Raw genomic sequence first — 20671 nt, 5'->3', positions numbered from 1 at the left:
TGGCATCCATAGACCTGTTGCTGCTGCCATTTGGGATGACAAATGATGATTACAGCACTCAATTTAGCCAACAAACAAAAACAGACACTTTGTGTCTGTTATTATGTATCCATCACTTTTATGATCCTCCTCTGCTGCAGCTGACAAACTCTTGCCATGCTTTGTAGCAAACATAAGTTTCATCTAATCAATTTCCCTTGTCTCTGGTCTGCAGCCTTTGCCTTAAAGAGATTGCAGAGCAGTGCTTGTATTAATAAATATCCTCCTTTACCAGGCCAGGCATAGAAGACAGATGCAAAAGAGATCCCGGGCTCTGTGATATTGAAGGCATATTAATCCTTCACCACCTCCACAACAACTTGCATCATCTTGCATCATTATTGGGTTTTCATGGTTGTTGCACTCCATTTTATCAGAAAGCTTATTCAAATATTTACCTATTTTTGTGTATTCCTCTCATAGCGGCCTACTGCAGCCCACCCAACAACCCTATAAATGGTACAGTGCACAGCTTGACAGGCACTAAACTGGGCAGCACCCTCCGCTTCAACTGCGACCAAGGCTTCAGGCTCATTGGCCAGAGCAGCGCCACCTGCACCAGGACTGCACAGGGGACCTACCAGTGGAATGCACCGGTGCCGCTTTGCCAAGGTGAAGGTCCAAAAACAATATCAAGTAACAAGGAAAGATACAGTTGAATAAAAAAAGGAAAAAAAAAATATGGATCCTTCATGTAAAGGGAAAAATTATCTTTTCAAAACAGCCAGAGAAGGATCATTTTAGATTTCTAAAGCAAGCTTGATTCTTTCATAGCATTAAACAGGATTTTTTGTTATTCTCATGCAGTACTGCTCTTGAAATGGATGAAAGGAACCTCAAACTGTGCAAAGGCAGAAATATTGTATCTAATACATCATTTACAGAACTATTCAACAGCTAGCACACTGAGTCAAAGACAGCATTGTTTTGTTGCAAACGTCTTTGCAAAGTGTACCCATTCTGATACAAGCTGATTTTGAAAAGACAAACCATTGAATCCAGTTGACTCGATCAAAGGAAGATTTTAACTGACAGTGTCACATCTCCAGCAGCCCCTCAGCCTTAGGCATGCTTCAAGGAGACTCACTTTACCTTGCCTCAGAACAACTTTGAAGTTAATACCGCATCAGATTATCATTTGGTTCAAATGAGCTCAATTGTTTGATATGTCAGTCTTTTGGGTTATAGTCATGGTTATATCTGCTTTCACTATGCTCACATTTTCACTGCTGGAGCCAAAATAGGAATTATTCTGTTCCCCAGAGATTGATCCTTTTTTCTTTTAAATTCTAATGTATTGGGTTTTTTTTAAATTTATGTGGCATGTAAAAGCTGAAGCAAAACAGGTAAAATTGACCCAGATATCATTTATATTTTGCGAAACTCTGCGCCATCTTCATTGGCTGCCAATATGAGGCTAAAGCTAAAAAAAAATAACGCCTCTCCCGGCAGACTTTGGTAACTAAACATGGTTATAGAATAGTAACAGCAGAAAAATACAAACAGAGAGTTGCAGTGCAGTCATTCAGTTTCTGGTCAACTCTGCACCAGGTGTAATCTTCCCATGAATAACACGTGCTCTCTCTGGACTGGATTGTTTACTATAGAGCAGATGGCGGCCCAAGCTAATGTTTGCTGCACATCAGTGCCTGCTCTGGGAGTGTGTTTGTACAGGAAGCCTGTTGTTAGCTTAGCACTCTGCATACAAGGGATGATTATTAAAATGTACGCTGTGAGCTTAGCTTTCATTTTGCAAAGCACACTTTTTTCCTCTTACCTTCCCATCTAATCTCTCACAGTCATGTCCTGTGGGATGCCAGTGCCTCCAGTCAATGGAAGTATTGTGGGCCAGGACTTCTCTTTGGGAGCCAGGACAACATACAGGTGCAATCCTGGGTTTCGTCTTTCTGGGCCTGTCACCACCTCAGTGGTCTGCCAGGAATCTGGGAGGTGGAGTCCCATTGAAGCCCCGCCCAGATGTATTCGTAAGTATTTATTTTACTATTAGCTGACATGGTATCATGGGAATAGCATAACTCTTCTACATATTTAGAGTTAAAATTTTTTACATTTGTCCATCAGGCTTTCAGCACCATTAATCATCAGAGGTCTTATGTCCGTGTTTAAACTAATAACGTGTTCATCCTCTAACTCTGCAGCCGTGACCTGCCCTGACATCGGCCACTCTGCTGTGGAGCATGGGAGATGGAGGCTAATCTATGGAACTCAAAACCAATATGATGCGATCATGATGCTCATATGTGACCCAGGTTATTACTACAGGGGTCAAAGAGTTATTCGCTGTCAAGCCAACAGCACCTGGAACTACCCAGATCCACGTCCAGTCTGCGAGAGTAAGTCTGACCTGCATGTCTCTAATTATACCAAAGTTTCTCAGGCTGACTTGCTCATTAGCACTGGCAAGTAGAAAAACATCCAAGAGGAAAAAGTAATTTACCAGGCTTTAAACCTAATCACAGTGCAATAAATCTTTTTCCACAGTGATACTATGAAAGAACCAAACAAAATGTGCACAAGCTCACCAAAACACCATGAAATCTAAAGAAACAAATGAAACACTTTCCAAACAGAACAAACAATGCTTGTATTTCCACTATGCTAGAAAGTAAAATATGATATTGTATTTTAAATTCAGTCATCTCCTGTGGGGACCTTGGTACTCCACCTAATGGCAACAAGATTGGAACTCTGACTGTGTATGGAGCCACTGCCATTTTTTCCTGCAACACAGGATACACCTTGGTGGGCTCTCGAGTACGAGAGTGCATGTCCAATGGGCTGTGGAGTGGGACACAAGTTCAGTGTTTAGGTAAGATCTTTAGCTCTCCATGTTCAAGAGTTTTTAAGAAATGCTTAAGTAATGCAAAAATAAATTGTCTGACATGAGCTTGTTTGTTTTTCATTTGTAGCTGGACACTGCGGCACCCCGGAGCCAATAGTGAATGGACAGATCATCGGAGAGAATTATAACTACAGAGGCAGTGTTGTGTATCAGTGTAACCCAGGATTTCGTCTCATTGGGGTTTCTGTGCGCATCTGTGAACAGGATCATCGCTGGTCAGGACGCACTCCTGTCTGTGTCCGTAAGTGTCCACAAAGTGAACTTGGTCAGAAGCCACATGCTGTTATGTTGAAGTGGGGTCAAATAGAGGAACACATGTCACATTCACAATGATGAAAAAAAAAAAAACATTAGAATAACACTATGTTTCCAGTAGTTGATAGTTAAGCTTTTATGCCATTTCTCAAGCAGGTTTCTAAAGAATGCATCTGAGAAGTTAGATCTCCAGGGAATAATACATTTACTCTTAACAAATGTTTCATACAACCTCACTTAAAAAGAAAAAAATCCTCAAAATTGTAAATTTTAAAACTTGACTCTTTCCAACTTTACACAGATTTATTACTTGTAAGTGTTTAACATTACCAGGGGGGCGAATACCATGGCATTTCAGGCCAAAGAATAATGTGTAAGCGATCACCACGTAACACATTTATGCCCCAATTTTTTTCAGAGTTGTAAGGCGTGCAGTTTTATCAGTTGAGTCCCTCTGAATCTTGTTATGTGTTTATTTATTTTTTTCCATTTTGTACTTTGTTTTGAGGAAAATAGCATTTTTATGACTGGCAACAATTGTTGCCGGTGGTCACACATCTTGATCTTGTCACTAGGTCACCTAATAGTTGTATGGAAATAATAATAATAATAATAATAATAATAATAATAATAATAATAATAATAATAATAATAATAATGATGATGATGATGATGATGATGATGATGATGATGATGATGATGATGATGATAATGATGATGATGATGATAATAATGATAAAGTTATCACAAAATAATGATATTGTCATAATAAATTTGAAATAAAGGTAGTGTGTGTGGGAGAGGGGGTGGTGGATGGTAGGTGTAGGCATTGGCTATGGTAAGTACTTGTGTGTCAAGAACACCAAATAAGTCAACTACGAACAATCCTTCAGGCTGTGTTTTCCTTTAGTTTTTGACTAGCTATGTGTCCACTGGCAACTTTTGTTGCCACTCACAGAAATAATCCCAAGAACAAAAAAGGTACAATTTTTGGGGGGAGGGTTACTCTGGAGACTTGAATGATTAAATGATTATAGATATATTTGGGGGAAAATCACAAGAAATTTATGAAAATAGGCTCTTTCCAGATGTATCCATCATGTCTTCCACCAGAAAGAGCACGAAGCAGATGATGTCATGTGACAAGAATTACTAACAAATTATTTGTTTTAAACCAAAATCTTTGTCTAAGTGATACACTTCAGCAACGGTTGTTGCCAGTGGGGCAAAACAGGTTAATGTCCTACACCCTGCCCTGATACTCTGTGTTCCCACATGATACACATCTTTTTGAAATGGTGTTTTATTTGCTTGACCTAAAACCAGTGCAGCTTCAGAGGCACAGTGTGCTTTATATTTCAGATATTTCCATCTTCCTACTTGTTTTTAAAGTTGTTTGATTGAACTTTTTCATTTTGGCTGATTGCTCTCCATATGTTTCCTGCCTGTTTCCTTTGGCTTTTCCAGCCATCACATGTGGTCATCCTGGAAACCCCACCTTTGGCCTGACCCAAGGAACCCATTTCAACCTAAATGATGTTGTGCGCTTCGTCTGCAACACTGGATATGTCCTACAGGGGGCTGTAAAATCAACTTGCCAGGCCAATGGGCAGTGGAGCAATGCCCTCCCCAGGTGTAAAAGTAAGTGAATGTTTTCCTTTTTTGGGGGGGAACATTATGTCTGATGATAAATCCAGAGACCCAGCAAAGATGGTAGTTACACTTCACCTCATGTTTGCCACTGAATTAAGTGTGTAGTTGTTTTTTTAGAGCAACTTGTTGAACAAAGTGGTGGTATTTGTTTTTATTGCTATGGAAATATTAAACTTGTATTTTGTTAAGAAATTGCCCCTATGCTCTTGTCTATACCACAAATGTTCCAATACATTTATGACACAAGCACAGCAGCATATGCAACATGCAACCTATGCTCTGTGACTCTTTTTAAACTCTCATAAGCCACTCACGTCAGCTTTGTGCATACCTAATGCCTGGAATGAGGACATTGTCAGAACTCTGCCCTATCCCTCATTTTTGCCCGTGAGGAAATGGCTCTTTTCTTTTTGTATTCGCAGCCATTTGTTTGGGTAGGTATTAAATTACCTATCGTAATGTGCAGGTTCATATCTTCTATGACCACAGATGACCCCAATCACAGAGAGAGCAGAGGTGAAGCGCAGAGACACCCGGAGGGAGAACGGGTTTAAATGACGAGTATTAGGGGAAATTGAAATGAAAAACCAAAGAGAAGCCTGGATTATTTAATTACCACGGTCTCAAACACGTAGCCCTTGGAGGTTCCAGATAATATTTACATTTGATGTTATTTCCTCTTAGCATGGCTTCCTTGGTTACACCCTAAGGCTCACCTGTCTGTCAGAAAAACAAACTTAGTTAATAACCATGCAGAAGAGCCAAAAACAATCACAGATCCTCGAGCTCATATGAAAGACAGTAGCCTTAGGAGACCTTCACTCTTTGTTTTGCCTTGAATAAGAAGTACCCTGCACTGTTACGAATGAGCGAGGCAGGGACTTTAATTTGCCTGTGTTTTGCGATGTATCTCAGCACCCACGTTGACTAAAGGAGGGCTCTGTGACAGGCTGTGAAAGGGCATCCGCAAGGTCAAGCCTTGAATATGACAAGGCAGTGACAGGACCAGTGACAGCTTGACTTATGAGTTTGTTTTAAATGAGCAGAGAAAGGATTTGGCCTTTTTTTTTAGACATTTATGAAGGGATAAGGAGGCTACAAGTCTCACAGGAATCCTTCTTCAGTTGTTAAAATAAGAGAGGAGAGTATTTGACTGCTGCATGCATAAGCAGGCAAGATTTTCTCCCAGACATACGCCTTAAATCTCTCCGCTCTGGTGGTGACATCATATTAGCATTGGCCTTGTTTCCATGCAGATGCTGACTGTGAGATGCATTTTGTGTGTGTGTGTGTGCGTGTGTGAATGTGGGCGTCTATTTGGATCCTGCATTATCCTCACTGATGATGTGGAGACATAAGTAGCTTAGAGGTCTTTTTGTCAATCAGATTTATCACCTTAATTACAGCATTCGAGACATCTTTGGTGAGCCACGCTCTCCTGTCTGCCATGTACTTCCTCCCCTGAGTGGAAAGCTAGAGGAGCTGTGATGACATTTGCTTCATCCATCTCACCTCAGCCTTAGCTAAGCCGAACCATATGCCTTTTTTTAGAGGGCGAGGGAGAACTTGGTAGATGTAGATGGCTGGGAAAACAGAGGGAGGGTGTGTCTGAGGACTAAGGTAGTGATTTCCACTCTACGGTTTTAACTTCAAGAGTCTGTAGGCTCCATCAATAATGCAGGGAACAGGAATGCACTCCTGGCCTGCCTGGTCTCCTATCCCCCTCTAATCAACACCAATTTCAGTCCCAGCGATTGAGCCACAAACACCGCCTTCTTTGGATGACTCGTGTGTTTATTCGTCACTCTGCGATAAAAGGCGAGAGACACAGGATAGAAAAAAAAGGCCACTCTGACACACCACTTACGGTGCTGTAACTTGGCAGTAGTCCAGTAGGAGGAGAGGGCGACCAGGGTCCACACTTCTGAGTGGAACAGAGATGAATTACCTTGGCTCTTCTTCCCTTTTCACGTTTATTCTTCTTTTCCTTTCATCCTCTCGCTTCCTCTCCCTCTCTGCCTACTGGGCCACACACATAAAATTTACCAGGAGGTCAGACATTTTAGATGACTGTTGGATCGCTTTTTGAGCCCACGTTGCCTGAGCACATTCTTTTCAAAGCTGAATTCCAAGCTTGGAAAGTCTTGTGCTGAAGCGGCTCCACTGCCTCAAATACGCTTTGTAGTGTTATTATGCGGTGAGTTGTAAATGATGTCACCACGGGTCAGCGCTCTACTGGAAGGAATACATTATAATAGGTATTTTGGGGGTGATTTAGCTGTGCTGGCCAGCTTGGGAGCATGGAAATGAGCAAGCTTTTAGGTACATTAGCATACAATGGGTTCATTTTGGCTGTGGCGAAGGCACGCTCATCGAGCAAGACTGGCAAGGCAAACTGGGGCATAATGGCTGCATGGGCACTCCCACACAGTGTTTTAGAAGCTATTACAGTTTTGGCATCATAGTACATATTTAGTTGGAGTTTAGAATAGACGGAAAGTGTTTCACACTGTGTTTTGACTCTGTTGAGGCATTGTAAGGTTTTACTGTGTCTTGTATCTGAGGGACATATGATGGATCTCTGCTGGTGGCAGTCATACCCTGACATCCTGTCATGAATTTTAATATATTCTGCGCCATTGGGGACTCTTCCTATCTAACTCTGTACTGTAACCTGCATGCTGTCCCTCGTTTTTCACTCATACCCGCTTCTCCCCTTCCCTAACGCTCTCCATCTGGCGCTAAACTGACATGGTGCCTGTTCTCCCGAGAGCCCCCCATCCATCACCATCACACACAGCAGTGGCCAGCAGGAGACTGGCTCTAATGAAACAAATGTTTATTTCCGTAGCCCCTCCTACTTCATTTAGAGATGGATGGATGGATGGATGGATGGATGGATGGATGGATGGATGGATGGATGGATGGATGGATGGATGGATGGATGGATGGATGGATGGGTGGATGGATGGATCGATGGATCAATGGATCAATGGATCGATCAACGGATGAAAAGTTGTAGATTTGGAACAAAATCAACAGAGACAAGAGAAATGGATGGATGGATGGATGGATGGATGGATGGATGGATGGATGGATGGATGGATGGATGGATGAAAAGTTGTAGATTTGGAACAAAATCAACAGAGACAAGAGAAATGGGCAAAAAAACAGTATTGTTTCCAGTGAGAAAGAGAAAATCCCAACTCTACTCTAACCCCTTGATGACAGCTGTAACCTATTTGCAACATACCCTGTCAGGTCTCCATGCAGCTGAAATGACCTTTGTATCCCACTAACTCCTGTTGAATCGTATTCTACACCAAATGTGTCAAACTCAAGGCCAGTGGGCCAAATGTGGCCATTTTGCATGGCCCGTAAGAGCTCAAAAGGTCTAATTGTCTTATAATAGAGCCCGTAATACCTACCAATTATGTTATCGGGGAAGTGACGGCATCCCGCCACTAGTTTGCAGTGTTTTTATATCAGTACCGTTTCCTGAAGAAGTGGTATAAAAAAGTTAAACAATAATCCCAAAATGTCCAGGAAGAGAAAAGTTGATGCAGATGGAAGGCTGTTTCAGGAAAGATGGGAAGGCCAATATAGTTTGTGCTTCAGTGAGAAAAACCAGTACCGTATTTTCCGCACTATAAGGCGTACTATAAGGTGCACTAAAAGGCGCACTAAAGGGGCACTAAGAGCCTTAAATTTTCTCAAAAGCCGACAGTGCTTTTAATCTGATGCACTTTATATATGGATTAATATTGATTAATCATGGCTACCGTAGTCAGGGGGCGTCGCCGAAATAACAGCGGTAAGCAGTAAGAACCTGTAAAGAGGAATTCTGCTAATTGCTAATGTTAGCTCACAGACTGGCCCAGGCTTCTTCTCTTGTTTAATGTTTGAGCAATACAGCGCCCCCCAAAGGTCTGGCATGTGAACTGATCTCTGGAAACTGCTTTTGCGGACAGCAGAAATGGCTTCGTCTTTACAGCGCACTTGTTTTTAAAACGGCACAGAAAATAGTTGGATAGGAAGATGTGCAGCTCCCTTTGGATGTAGCCTGAGTTTGACTGACTTATTGACTGTTTTGTTGACATTCCCTTTAGCGCAGCTCCATCTAGCGGATGCATAACGCAACCCCAGCTACTTCTGTAGCTTCTACTCTATGCGCCTTATAATGCAGTGCGCCCTACATATGAAAACAGTTTTTAAATAGGCCATTCATTGAAGGTAAGCCTTATACTCCGAAGTGCTTTATAGTACGGAAAGTATGGTATATCTTTTGTGTCATTAGGCTGTAGTGGTTGTAAAAGAGTACAATCTATGTTGGTATTTTGACACCAAACATGGAGCTAAGTATGCCAAAGTGAGCCTTCAAGAAAAACAACAAATAGTTCAGGATTTAAAATACAAACTGAAGTCACAGCAAGATGTGTTCAAGAAAGCCACAGCCAAAAACAACAGGGCAGAGAAAGCTACATTTATTGTGGCTGAAGAAATTGCCTTTTTCAGAGGGTGGATTTTTGAAGCAGTAGTTGCATTTATTTTACATTATATTTTGTTACATTTAGCTACATTTTATACTGTCTTACAGTTACATCTGGTCCTTTGAGGGCAACCATTATGCTGACGTGGCCCTCAGTGAAAATGAATTTGACACCCCTGTTCTACACATACCAAGAATCGTATCAAATTCAAGATGCAGCTATATATTTGGAGACTAATTCAGGCTGTAAGGGGTCAAAAAAGAAGAATTCTCATTTTTTTCTGATCTTCAAACAAATGAGCATCTTGAAATGGTTCATTATTTATATCTGAAGTTGTTCAAATCCTATGCTTACAAAAGATGACTGTGTTTCTTTGTTGACCACTTTGCTTCTACCTCTTTCTCCAGTCGTGAACTGCACAGAGCCAGGCCACGTAGACAACAGCATCAGGCAGATACTGCCCAGCGGGCCGCACCGCTACAGCTTCCAGACCACTGTGTCTTACCGCTGTAACCCAGGCTACTACCTGCTGGGCACCAGCTCCATCTCCTGTCAGGGGGACGGTACCTGGGATCGCTCCCTGCCCAAGTGCCTGTGTAAGTACCTCAGTGCTCAGTTGTTATTGCTGTAGCATGATGCACACTTAAAGGGTTTATCTTTTTTTTTGTTGCCTTTTTTAGCTTTTAGTTTATTTTTTTTGCTCCAAATTATTGATGCCAAATGCAAAATCAGTGGATTAATGTTACAGCCAATAAACCATTTACATTTGTTCAGCTGTCTTCCTTTGACTTTCAGATTTCACATGACAAAAACAAATACATGACAAAGAAAAGGAGATATTCACTGCTGCAAAAACTGCAGATGCAAAGCATTTATCTTATGCAGTGGCTTAAAACAGAAACTGACTTTTTTGATTAAATAACCTTTTAACCAACCAACCGCCTCAACAGCTCCAGTGGTTTTATTGCTCAGAGTAGAAAATCTTGTTATGCACTTTAAAATCCAAACAGGCTCAACGTTGTCCATTAAAGTGATAAAGCACTATAATGAAATAAATCTACTTAATGGTTGAATAGTTTAAAGGAAAATGAAAAGTGGTTTGATCCAGTAAAAATGTAACACTAATAAGCTCTCATCCACTGTCACCAAACATTATTCCACTGAGTAGCTCTGCTGAAACAGGGAAGTGTTAACAAACTGTGATTTTTAATAGTACCTTATAGGAAACTTGACTCTGTCTCTTTATCTCTTCCTTTGCCCTGATTGGACAGTGGTGCTGTGTGACCGCCCCAGCGTGCCTCCCTACACGCAGATCTCAGGCGACCGTCGAACCGTTGGCTCAGTCATCCGATACACCTGCATTGGCCAGCGTAGCATCATCGGCAACACAACACGAATGTGTCAGCTGGACGGACAGTGGAGCGGCTCGCCACCACACTGCTCCGGTACGGAAACCTGCACTCAGATCAACAGGGTTTGGTGAAGTCTCCTCCCCTGTCCTCTCTCTAGGTCTCTGCTTGTAACACCTTCTTATGTTATATGGGCACCCAGTCATCCTCATAATGCAAGGCCAACAAATAAAGTTTGGATGGCAGCTGTTAGCAGGTAATGAACAAAGTAGATTGAACAGAGGTTGAGCCGCCTGCCATCTCTACAGGCCTCAAGGGCAAAAAGAGTGTCCTCCATAAAACTGTTTTAATCTGCTCATATCAGGCTAAGGAACAGGGATGCTTGCACCTCAGCTGGCTTATAAAGCTCTTTAAAGACAGCAGCCTCCATACTCTCTCTGTCTCCTGACTGTGATTTTCTTCGGAGCACATTACATATTGAAACGCATAAAGGGTGACAAAAATGCACAAAACAACCTGAAAAATTGTACAAAAATGTGTAAAAACACATAGAAACTAGCATAATTAGCATTTTGACATTTTTTTATGCCACATACATGAACTTCATATATACAGCAAAATTAGGAATGTAGTTCTCTGTAGGGCCGTAAACAACATGGTATTAAAGATTTGACTGACTTAATGATTCTGTGATTATTATATGATATTAATGTTTTGGTTAAAGCAAAAGTGGGTTAGTATGACAACCGCATTTTGTGTTGAAGAGATTTCCAAGCTACAGTAAATCTCTAAGTTTCAGTTATTTTTATGTCTAAAACCCCACAAGCTTTAAGAATTGAGCTCAAGAGTAATGACTCTGGGTGAAACCCTTTAGGGACACAGTGAACAGCTTGGGTATCAAGAAAGACCTCAAGGTTGGACAGCTGCTCTTTTGCGTTGAAAGCAGTCATTCGAGGTAAATCAGAATCGTATATAATGTCACGTTATCTTATGACCGTTGAGGTTTTCTGGTTGTACGCACCAGGAGAGCCCTAGAGCTGAAGTAGAAGACCACAGAGTGTTAACACATCCCATCTATCCTGGGAGCACCTCAGGATTCCTTAAGAGGGAACTGAAGGACGAGGCTGGAGAAAATCCTGTGTGGACTGCTGATTACATTGTTAGCCCTGCTACATGTTCCTGGATAGAGGATGGAGGGATGAATGGAAGGACAGTTGAAACGGCCTCTGCAGCAGTAATGATTAATGAACACAGCATGTAAGCATGTACTCATATGAGCAACAGAAAAGGCTGAGAGTTATGATTGTTCTGAGGCGTATAAGGAGAATAAGTAGGCACCTGTGCTGAACAGATAGTAATTGTTTGAAGGAGGAAAGCCACACAATATCTGTTCAGTCAAATTAAAAAAGCTGGAGGAGGAGGATCTTAATTTACTGTATAATGGAAACATCAGCCATGTGGACTATACCCAATTGTGTGCTTTCACATTCGATAGATAAAATATTTGAACGATAATTTGTCACGTGCATGTATTAAGTGTCTGTTTTTAATCATCTCCCCCCTCTAGGTGATTCTGCGGGGCTGTGTGGAGATCCAGGTGTTCCTGTGCATGGTATTCGTCTGGGAGAAGAGTTTACAGTCAACAGTGTTGTGCGCTTTAGCTGTGAGCCTGGCTACACGCTAAAGGGCTCACCAGAAAGAACTTGCCTTCCCAATGGGACCTGGATCGGCACCCAACCTGAGTGTCATGGTAAGAAGAGTGTGCATTCCCTTACAAAAGAAAAATATATTGCAGCATATTGGAAAATATCATGTCATATATTAGGTAATGTATTCCGATATAGGAGATTTAGTATTTATATTTTCTAATATATTGCAATATATTGAAAGCGGAAATCATTTATGTATTTTGCAATATATTTCATGAATATATAATATATTGTATATGTGCCTTCAATATGTTATTCCATGTATATCAAATATATAGTATATTGGAAAATGTATTGGGAAAATGATATATTACAATATATTACAATACATTTAAAAATATATATTGGTACATATACTTTTCTTTGGTAAGGATTTATAAGATGATATTTTCAGGGTGGTTAAAGGGGACCTACACATGTTGTTTCACAGTTGGGTTACATTACTCAGAAACAGTGATACAATGATGACTCCAGGAAATTACCAGATCTTTGTGTCAGGCAGATAAAATCAATCAATCAAGTAGTCAGAGTAGAGACACATACACTGGAGAGATGTGCTCTCTCCTCCTGGTCCTAGTTAGTGCCTGAGCTGCAGGGTTTTGATCCAGCTGAGGAGTCCTAATAGACTTATCAGGACAGTAGGATAAACAAGAGTAGCCCAACCTGGAAGAAACAAAAGCATTGACTAGTTTCTCAGCATCACGTTGAGACAAGATGTGTCTGATTTTCCTGATGTTAAGAAGGTGTTACAGTGGTGCTGGAAGCCAAGCTGGTGTCGTCCAAGGTGGTGATCTCATTTAAGAAAGCCTCTCTGAGATGTTTAGGTCCAAGAACAATGACTTCAGTCTTCTCTGAGTTCAGCACTAAGAAAGATCTGTTCATCCAAGTCCTTACATCTTAAGTTTAGATAAGCTGCTGGTTTCTTCTGGCTTCATCGACAAGTAAAGCTGAGTATCATCTGCATAGCAGTGAAAGTTTATGGAGTGTTTCCTTATTTTAGTGCTGAGAGGAAGCATATACAAGGCGTAAAGTACCCTCATCTCCTTATCTTCTCAATGATGATGCTTTGGCCATTGGTTTCTCCCTCCCATCAAAATATGTTCAAAACAAACTTGGAAAAATAAGTACATAGATATACCATCACTAATGATTAGGAGGTCCTTGATAAGAGGCAGTGTATGAATTTGAGCAATCTCACTGGTGGTGTTTTACTCCCTCAGTGATTTTCAGAATCAGCAGTTTTGTTTCTGATTTTTTAGAAGACAGGATCACAGGGTGTTTAATATGTGGTTAGGTGAGGGGTAGATAAGATCAATGTCTGAAATAGTATGGCACCCAGCATTTTGTGTTGAAGAGAGTTGACTTCAGGAAATACGCCGTCTCACAGTTCATTTTGGTTTTTCCGCTCATCTGTAGCTCGAAGCTCTGGGTGATGACCTAAAGAGTGAAATCCTTTAGGGACACAGTGAACAGCTTGGACATTAAGAAAGAGCTTGGAGTTGGACAGCTGCTCTCTTGCATTGAAAGCAGTCATTTGAGGTAATTCAGGAATCATACGAGCATGCACTCCTATATGTGCTGTGGAGGTATTCTGGACATGTCCAACTGGAGACCCCTGGAGCTGAGCTTGAAGATCAGGGAGTGATAACACATCCCATCTGTGCTGGAAACACTGGGATTCCTTAAGAAGAAGCTGTTGGACGGGGCTGGAGAAAATCATGTGTGGGCTGCTGATTACATTGTGACCACTGCAACATGTTCCTGGATAGCTGGTGGAGAAATGAATGGAGGGATGCTTCGATGGGCTTTTGCTCATGCATGGATGATTTAACACAATGTATATGTGCATCTTTTCACATGCAGAATGGGGCAGCTGGGGAATCTTGATTGTGCAATGATGGTATCTGTTCACTGAACTCTTTAACAGCATCCAGACTCTTTTCTAGGAACATACACTGAAAGCAACCTTGTGGGTTTGAGATGCTTTTTCTACCCATGTTCTTTTTTTTTCAATCTTATTTTTTTGAAACTTTCTTTGCTTGAGTTTTTATTATAATTTCAGGTGGATTACACAACCGCATAATTTGTATTCTTATTATTAGTTTGACTGATTGTAGCTTGGATTAGTGTTCCAGATAGTCTAACAACTTTTTTTCTTACTAATGAGTGTTTATCTTTAATCATCCATTGGTTTTGATGTCTTGTCAAAGCAAACTGAGCTCAACAAATCCCACCATAGAACTGCCGTATTAAGCTTTCTTTTGCTCAGGAGATTGTGGCTGATACTGTGATAACACTTACTGATTTCGTAATTAGCAGCTGCTTTTTCAACTGAATGAAAGACGCATCACAAATTTGCATATGTTTGCAAAAACGTCTAGCGGTGATTGAGTGTGTGAAAGAATGAGTGACAGTCTCTATTGATTTAACTCCAAAAGGCTTTTCAGTTTTTGCCCTCCTGCAGCATTCATCCATTCTGCTGTCAGCACCTGAAAAAGCAGATTCTACTGATGTGTAGTAGTCTGTGCATCCAATCAATACAGGTCTTAAGGCCGTACACTGCCCATTATTATTGCTGAGACAGGATTTACAGATTACAAACAATGAAAAAGTGAAATGCAGAGAATCTTGCACGCCACAGCAAAAGTAGAATAAAAGAACTGTTGAAGATAAGATTGAGTGGTGATATTTTCAAAACACTTTAAGCTGGAAGAGTTTACACTTGACATAGATTATACCCTTTCTGGCTGTTTCTACTGGAAGCTTTGTGTATTCATTTTGAAGCATACTCTCACAGAACATGTAGCTTCCTGTTATTAGGTTTCATATAACTACTAATAGCATTAATTTATGATTGTGTGTTTAAAGGAACATTTGATGAGTGCTGAACAGTCAGTAGTTTTGTTAGAGGGACTGTTCGTGCACAAATCTGCAGACACACTTTCCACCTTAAAGTTTGCAAGTTCTGTCTGTGCTTTAGACTGTATCCTCTCATGCCTGTCTCTACTCTCCATGAACACACAGCTCTTTTCTTCCTTTGCTCTTACAGTGTGATATTTTGCAGGATTTCCATCTTGTTTCTCCAGCTGTTTTCAACTCGGCTGCGCTAAGCTTAACACCGCCTACACTTCACTCCACCTTTCTACCTTGCCTCCCGCTGTCTTATCCCCTTTCTGGTGTGTGGTATGCCCACTAGCAGAGGTTGCCCACCTGTTCTCAGTTGGCACAGACTTCAAGGGGCAGGCCACATCTGGTCATTAGGGGAGGGTGAAGCCCACGGGGCTCTGAGGGCCTGGGGCAAGCTGGAGACTGTAATGAACAGAAGCATCGCTGCCGGCCGGGCTGACACCAAGGGATTTTCTGAGCAAAGGATATGTCCATCAAAGTAACTTGTGAAGCCAGGCGGAGCGAAAGATGATGAGAGAGATGGTTGGGTGAAAACAAGAAGTAAAGGAAAAACAAACCTAATAAAGAACAAACATGACTGGAAAGGAATCTTGGAGCAATGTGGCAGGAAAGAAAATCTATTCTCTAAAGGAGAGTGTATAAATAAAACTTAGGTTGTGGTCTTGTATTAAGACTTAGCATCATCTGCTCTTGTTCTTTTGAGATTCTTCCCTTCATCTTAACCTTCCCATCCTTTCACTACATAGACATACACCCCTAACTGACTTCTCTTCTCCACTGGACTCAATGTGCAAATGAGTAATCCCCAATCCTCTCCTGCTGTCTTCTCTTTCTCAGTGATCTCTTGTGGAAACCCAGGAACTCCAAGGAATGCCCAGATCTTGGTCCACGATGGCCTCTCGTTTTCCAGATCCATCACGTACGCTTGCAGGGAGGGTTACTACTCTACTGGTCTGCTCACCAGGCACTGCACTGTTAACGGGACATGGACTGGCAACATGCCTGAATGCTCAGGTAATTAAAATTAAAAAGTGTAAAGTGTACCGCCAGTTAAGTCAAACACCAGCAGGATAAATAACTTGACCCAGTACAGTGGCCAGATATGGGTTAAGTGGGTGATATTTGCATGTTTATTTCAGGTAATCCCACCAAAAAATACAGAGAAATGGGAGTACATTTTAGTCCTAGATACTGCTTTCACTTTATTCCTTTCTGATGAATGACTGATCCCTGGCTCAGGTGAGGAAATTGGTTTAGTACATGTTGCACTCAAAAGACATCCCTTTATCATCATGCCTCACAAAAGACGCACAGATGCTGTACAGAGCTGACAGACCCTAGCAAATAGAGGTCACTCCGAGAACCAGTTCCCTCTGAATAGAGAGGATAAACCCTCAGCAGCTCCATCATGGGTTTTAGGACTTAGTAATCCATAGGCGTAAAAAGGTGCATGTTGTCAACAAACTGCAGCAGCTGAAGACCTTGACAGAGTGATGGATGTGTGAACAGGAGTCAGTGGGTTGTTGTTTTCATCTCTTCAGTCAGTTGAAGATGGTGTGTGTAAGGGTGTAATTGGCCTACGTATGCCAGGTAAATTGGAAGTTTTATTGTAGTTCCAGTGCAGATGAGCTGAACTATCTTATTTACATACAATATCATGTGCAAAGCAGTGGACAGTTAACCTTCGACACTCAAAGGATACTGTTATACAGGAGAAGGAATCTCACCATACCTCAGCTCTGAAGATGGCTATTCAGGGCACAAAATCCTAGATAGACATTGTAGCTACAGGCAGCTCACTCTTACCCCCCCGGTGGGAAATGTGAGTGCTTGCTCAGTCAAGGGGAGACACTACACCTCCAAGAGGCACAGTTTTCTCGCCCTAGAGGGAATTTCACCAGAATGCTGGTCATATACATTTAATAATGCCTTTTCTGTCCCAAGGTAACTGGAACAGCCAAATATGTCCTTCTGCGCCCTGGGTTATCTGTCTCACACATTTACAGCAGAGTTGAGTTGTGATGCTGCTGAGTCACACAGCGGGATTCTCTCTCACAACTCAATCACCCCCCCACCCCTCCCCCCACAAGTAAAATAAAAGAGAAATGTCGTTCATTGTGGAGCTTTGGGGAGCTACTGTACTGCATTCATCATGAGATTCAGCCCCAAACATGAGGCATTTAAAGTACAATAACAGTTCCTATAAAGAAAAAAAATGAGTGTGTGCTATTATCTATTTCCTTGTTGTGTAATACTGTCCGGATTTGTCATCCAGTGGAAGTTTTTTGTAAACCAAGTGCTTTATATGAGTAAGACAAACAAATGATGCTTCTCATGCAGCTTGGGTCAGTTGCATATAACGGTTCATTAACTTTGAGGCACCACTGATCGGACAATTTGAAAATGTTTATTTTACTTGCTTGTATTCCATCCTAAGCGTGTGATATTGATTTCCCAGTTTACAGCTGAAAATAAAAAACAAATAGAACTATCAGCTTTTATAACCCACACATGAAGCTGCCATAGACTTTGTGAACCTTCTCTTCTCTTTGCTTTTCTTTCTTTGCGCCTCTTCGTTTTGCGTTATCTCTTTAATAAAATGACTCATTAGCTTTGAGCTTAATCATTTAACCTGTTTGTGATCCTTCAGTGATCTACTGCGGTGACCCTGGAGTTCCAGCCAATGGGCTGAGGCTTGGCAGTGATTTCACCTATAATCGCACAGTCAGTTTTCAGTGTTCGCCTGGTTTCACCATGGATGCTGACAGGGCCTCGACTCTCATCTGCACAAAGGACCGAACCTGGAATGGCACCAAACCTCTCTGTAAAGGTAGAGTTGTTAATGGAGGCACAGACTACAGTAGAGAAAGGAGTGACAAAGGAGGAAGAGCTCTAAATGTTGCTGTTATTGTTATTTTGCATTACTTCCTGCTCATGAATTCCTGCTTCTTTGTTTTCCTGCAGCAATTGTGTGTGGTCCTCCACCTAACATCCCTCAAGGACAGGTTGTTGGTACAGACTTCACCTGGGGATCTAGCATCAGCTACTCTTGTAACCAAGGTTACCAGCTGTCCCTTCCCACTGTGTTAACATGCCAGGGCAACGGCAACTGGAGCGGAGAGAAACCCCAGTGCTTCCGTAAGTGGCCCCACACTGGAGAGCTTAATTACATTACATGTCTTTGGTATCCCTCTGACATTTTTTCCACATATGTGCAGGACACATGTCTCCTTTGATGTGTGACATTTCAACCCCCTTCAGAGATGTTGAATCAAAACACAACTTGATTAGTATGTCACCTCACATTCCTCTCTTGGGTCTGCCTTTATCCACCTGTCTTTATCTATCCAGCTGTTTTCTGTGGAGATCCCGGGATGCCAGCCCAGGGGAGGAGGGAAGACAGAGGATTCACCTATCTCTCATCTGTCTCCTTCTCATGTGACCCTCCTCTTGTCCTGGTGGGCTCTACCAGGAGATACTGTCAGTATGATGGCACATGGAGTGGCACACAACCCTCTTGCATTGGTAAAGTATTTGATCATTCCTCAGTTTAAAGTGATCGTCTAATGAAATATGTGGAAATCCAGTGCTTGATATTCTAGTCAATGCAGTGACTCACGGGTTTGATAAGGGGGCGTTGATCTTAAACCAAAGCACAGCTTTGGAATCATTAAGGCTTTAAATTGCTTGGCTTGTATTCTGCTCCATTATTGTTCCCAGCGTAAGCCCTGATTGCCTTCAACAATCAACAAATAATGCATGCAGAAAACATTTGACCCAGCTAACAATCAGTATTGATTCTGGTTTTCAATTTTGCTCTGTTTAATTAATTAAAGCAGCCAAGAACATTTGTTTCACCTATTGGGGAACAGCCCTAGTTTCAGCCCATTTATTCATAACAGTGTAAACATGACGTCAAGAAACAGAGGCTGTTTTTACCAGAGCTACTACATGCAAACTGTGCTTTGCAGCATCGCCACATTAGGTTTCTCTGAAAGATGTGTTTTTTGGCATCTGAACCCAAAGACAAAATAACTCAGGAAGTTAAAATAAGCAGCTCCATTGCTTGTGTTTGTGTAAGAAAAATAATAAATTGTCATCTGATTAACATGGTTAGTGGGCTGTGAACACTGGAGAGTCCATCATTGTGTGGCACAGTAAGCCTCTATGAGTGGGTTCAGATTAACAACAAAAGGCTTTGTGGGATTTGTTTGCATGTGTGTGGTGTGTGTGTGTGTGTTTATACATCCTGACTCATGTGTGTGTTGTTTGTTTGTGTGGCTGTCTGTAAACAGTTAATTCACAGCCTTCACTCCACAGTCAACACTTTATATTTCCCACACAGTGTCTCCATGATGTTATTTCTATTTAATGTAGGAGACTTGTAAATTGCACTTAAATGTGAGTTTACATCACAATGAGGATGTGTTGATGTGTTTCAGATCCCACTCACACTACCTGTGGAGACCCCGGCATCCCTCTCTTTGGAAACCAGAACAACAGCCAAGGCTATCAGGTTTCAATCAAAGCAGTTTAATGTACAAATTGAATAAGTTTGGAGTATCACTTTTTTGCTTTAATATCACATTTGTGTGCTCATTTTTGAGTCCATATCCTCACATGCTCTTGTATGTCCTCTTACAGATTGGCAGCACTGTGTTCTTTAGCTGCAGAAAGGGTTACTTACTCCAGGGCTCCATTTCTCGCACTTGTCTGCCCAACCTTACTTGGAGTGGTTTTCAGCCTGAGTGCATTGGTGAGCAATGTCTGCTGTGTTGCATACTTAAATGGAAAAGCTAACCTGCAGTGCAGAAGTGAATTAAAAAATGTCAGTACTCACAATCCAACTCCTGCATTCATCGTTGTTCTTATATGCTCGATCTTAAAACTGCATAATATCCAGCCAGTCAGTTCTGTAATTTATCTTTCATGTAGCTCTCTCATACCTGTTCAGACTCCCCTCCTCATTCTTCTCACATCCACCTGTTTGTCTGAAATCCAAACCTCCATTTCTTATGTGTATTTAATTTTCTCTCCCTTCCTTTTTTCCAGCCCACCACTGCAGCCAACCAGAGCTGCCTGCCCAGTCTGATGTGAGAGCCATTGAACTGCCATCCCTTGGCTACACACTGATCTATACATGTCAGCCTGGCTACTACTTGGCTGGAGGATCAGAGCACAGGACATGCAGGTCCGATGGGAGCTGGACTGGGAAGCCTCCTCTTTGTGCAGGTATAAATATGGATACATTGCATCCACGAGGGAACATTGAGAAATACACGGGGTGAAAAATACATACACGGGGATAAATCGATTGAAAATAATCAACCACAGTGTCTGCACATGTTCTACCACTTTCCAAGAAAAGCACATATGGTATCCAACACGTGAAAGACTTGACTTTCA

General features: G+C 41.7%; 1 protein-coding gene across 1 annotated transcript in view; it reads left to right on the top strand.

Moving 5' to 3' along the window:
• The window catches only part of csmd2 (CUB and Sushi multiple domains 2), a 280511-nt gene that overhangs the window by 244730 nt on the left and 15110 nt on the right, over positions 1 to 20671 (top strand). Inside the window, exons 50-65 of the mRNA XM_074686270.1 lie at positions 463 to 651; positions 1839 to 2024; positions 2199 to 2393; positions 2696 to 2869; positions 2970 to 3143; positions 4625 to 4798; positions 9708 to 9896; positions 10572 to 10745; positions 12217 to 12399; positions 16103 to 16279; positions 17916 to 18095; positions 18230 to 18403; positions 18617 to 18790; positions 19708 to 19781; positions 19910 to 20021; positions 20318 to 20497. Of these exons, the coding sequence (XP_074542371.1) occupies positions 463 to 651; positions 1839 to 2024; positions 2199 to 2393; positions 2696 to 2869; positions 2970 to 3143; positions 4625 to 4798; positions 9708 to 9896; positions 10572 to 10745; positions 12217 to 12399; positions 16103 to 16279; positions 17916 to 18095; positions 18230 to 18403; positions 18617 to 18790; positions 19708 to 19781; positions 19910 to 20021; positions 20318 to 20497 (2709 nt within the window). The remainder of the gene's footprint in view (positions 1 to 462; positions 652 to 1838; positions 2025 to 2198; positions 2394 to 2695; positions 2870 to 2969; positions 3144 to 4624; positions 4799 to 9707; positions 9897 to 10571; positions 10746 to 12216; positions 12400 to 16102; positions 16280 to 17915; positions 18096 to 18229; positions 18404 to 18616; positions 18791 to 19707; positions 19782 to 19909; positions 20022 to 20317; positions 20498 to 20671) is intronic.

This window comes from Halichoeres trimaculatus, unplaced genomic scaffold (genome assembly GCF_033239565.1).
Source record: "Halichoeres trimaculatus isolate MK-OKI-2021-1 unplaced genomic scaffold, fHalTri1.1 fHalTri1_scaffold_14, whole genome shotgun sequence".
Taxonomy (NCBI): Eukaryota; Metazoa; Chordata; class Actinopteri; order Labriformes; family Labridae; genus Halichoeres; species Halichoeres trimaculatus.
Note: the sequence above shows the minus strand (reverse complement) of the source record. Positions and strands in the feature narration are given on the sequence as shown.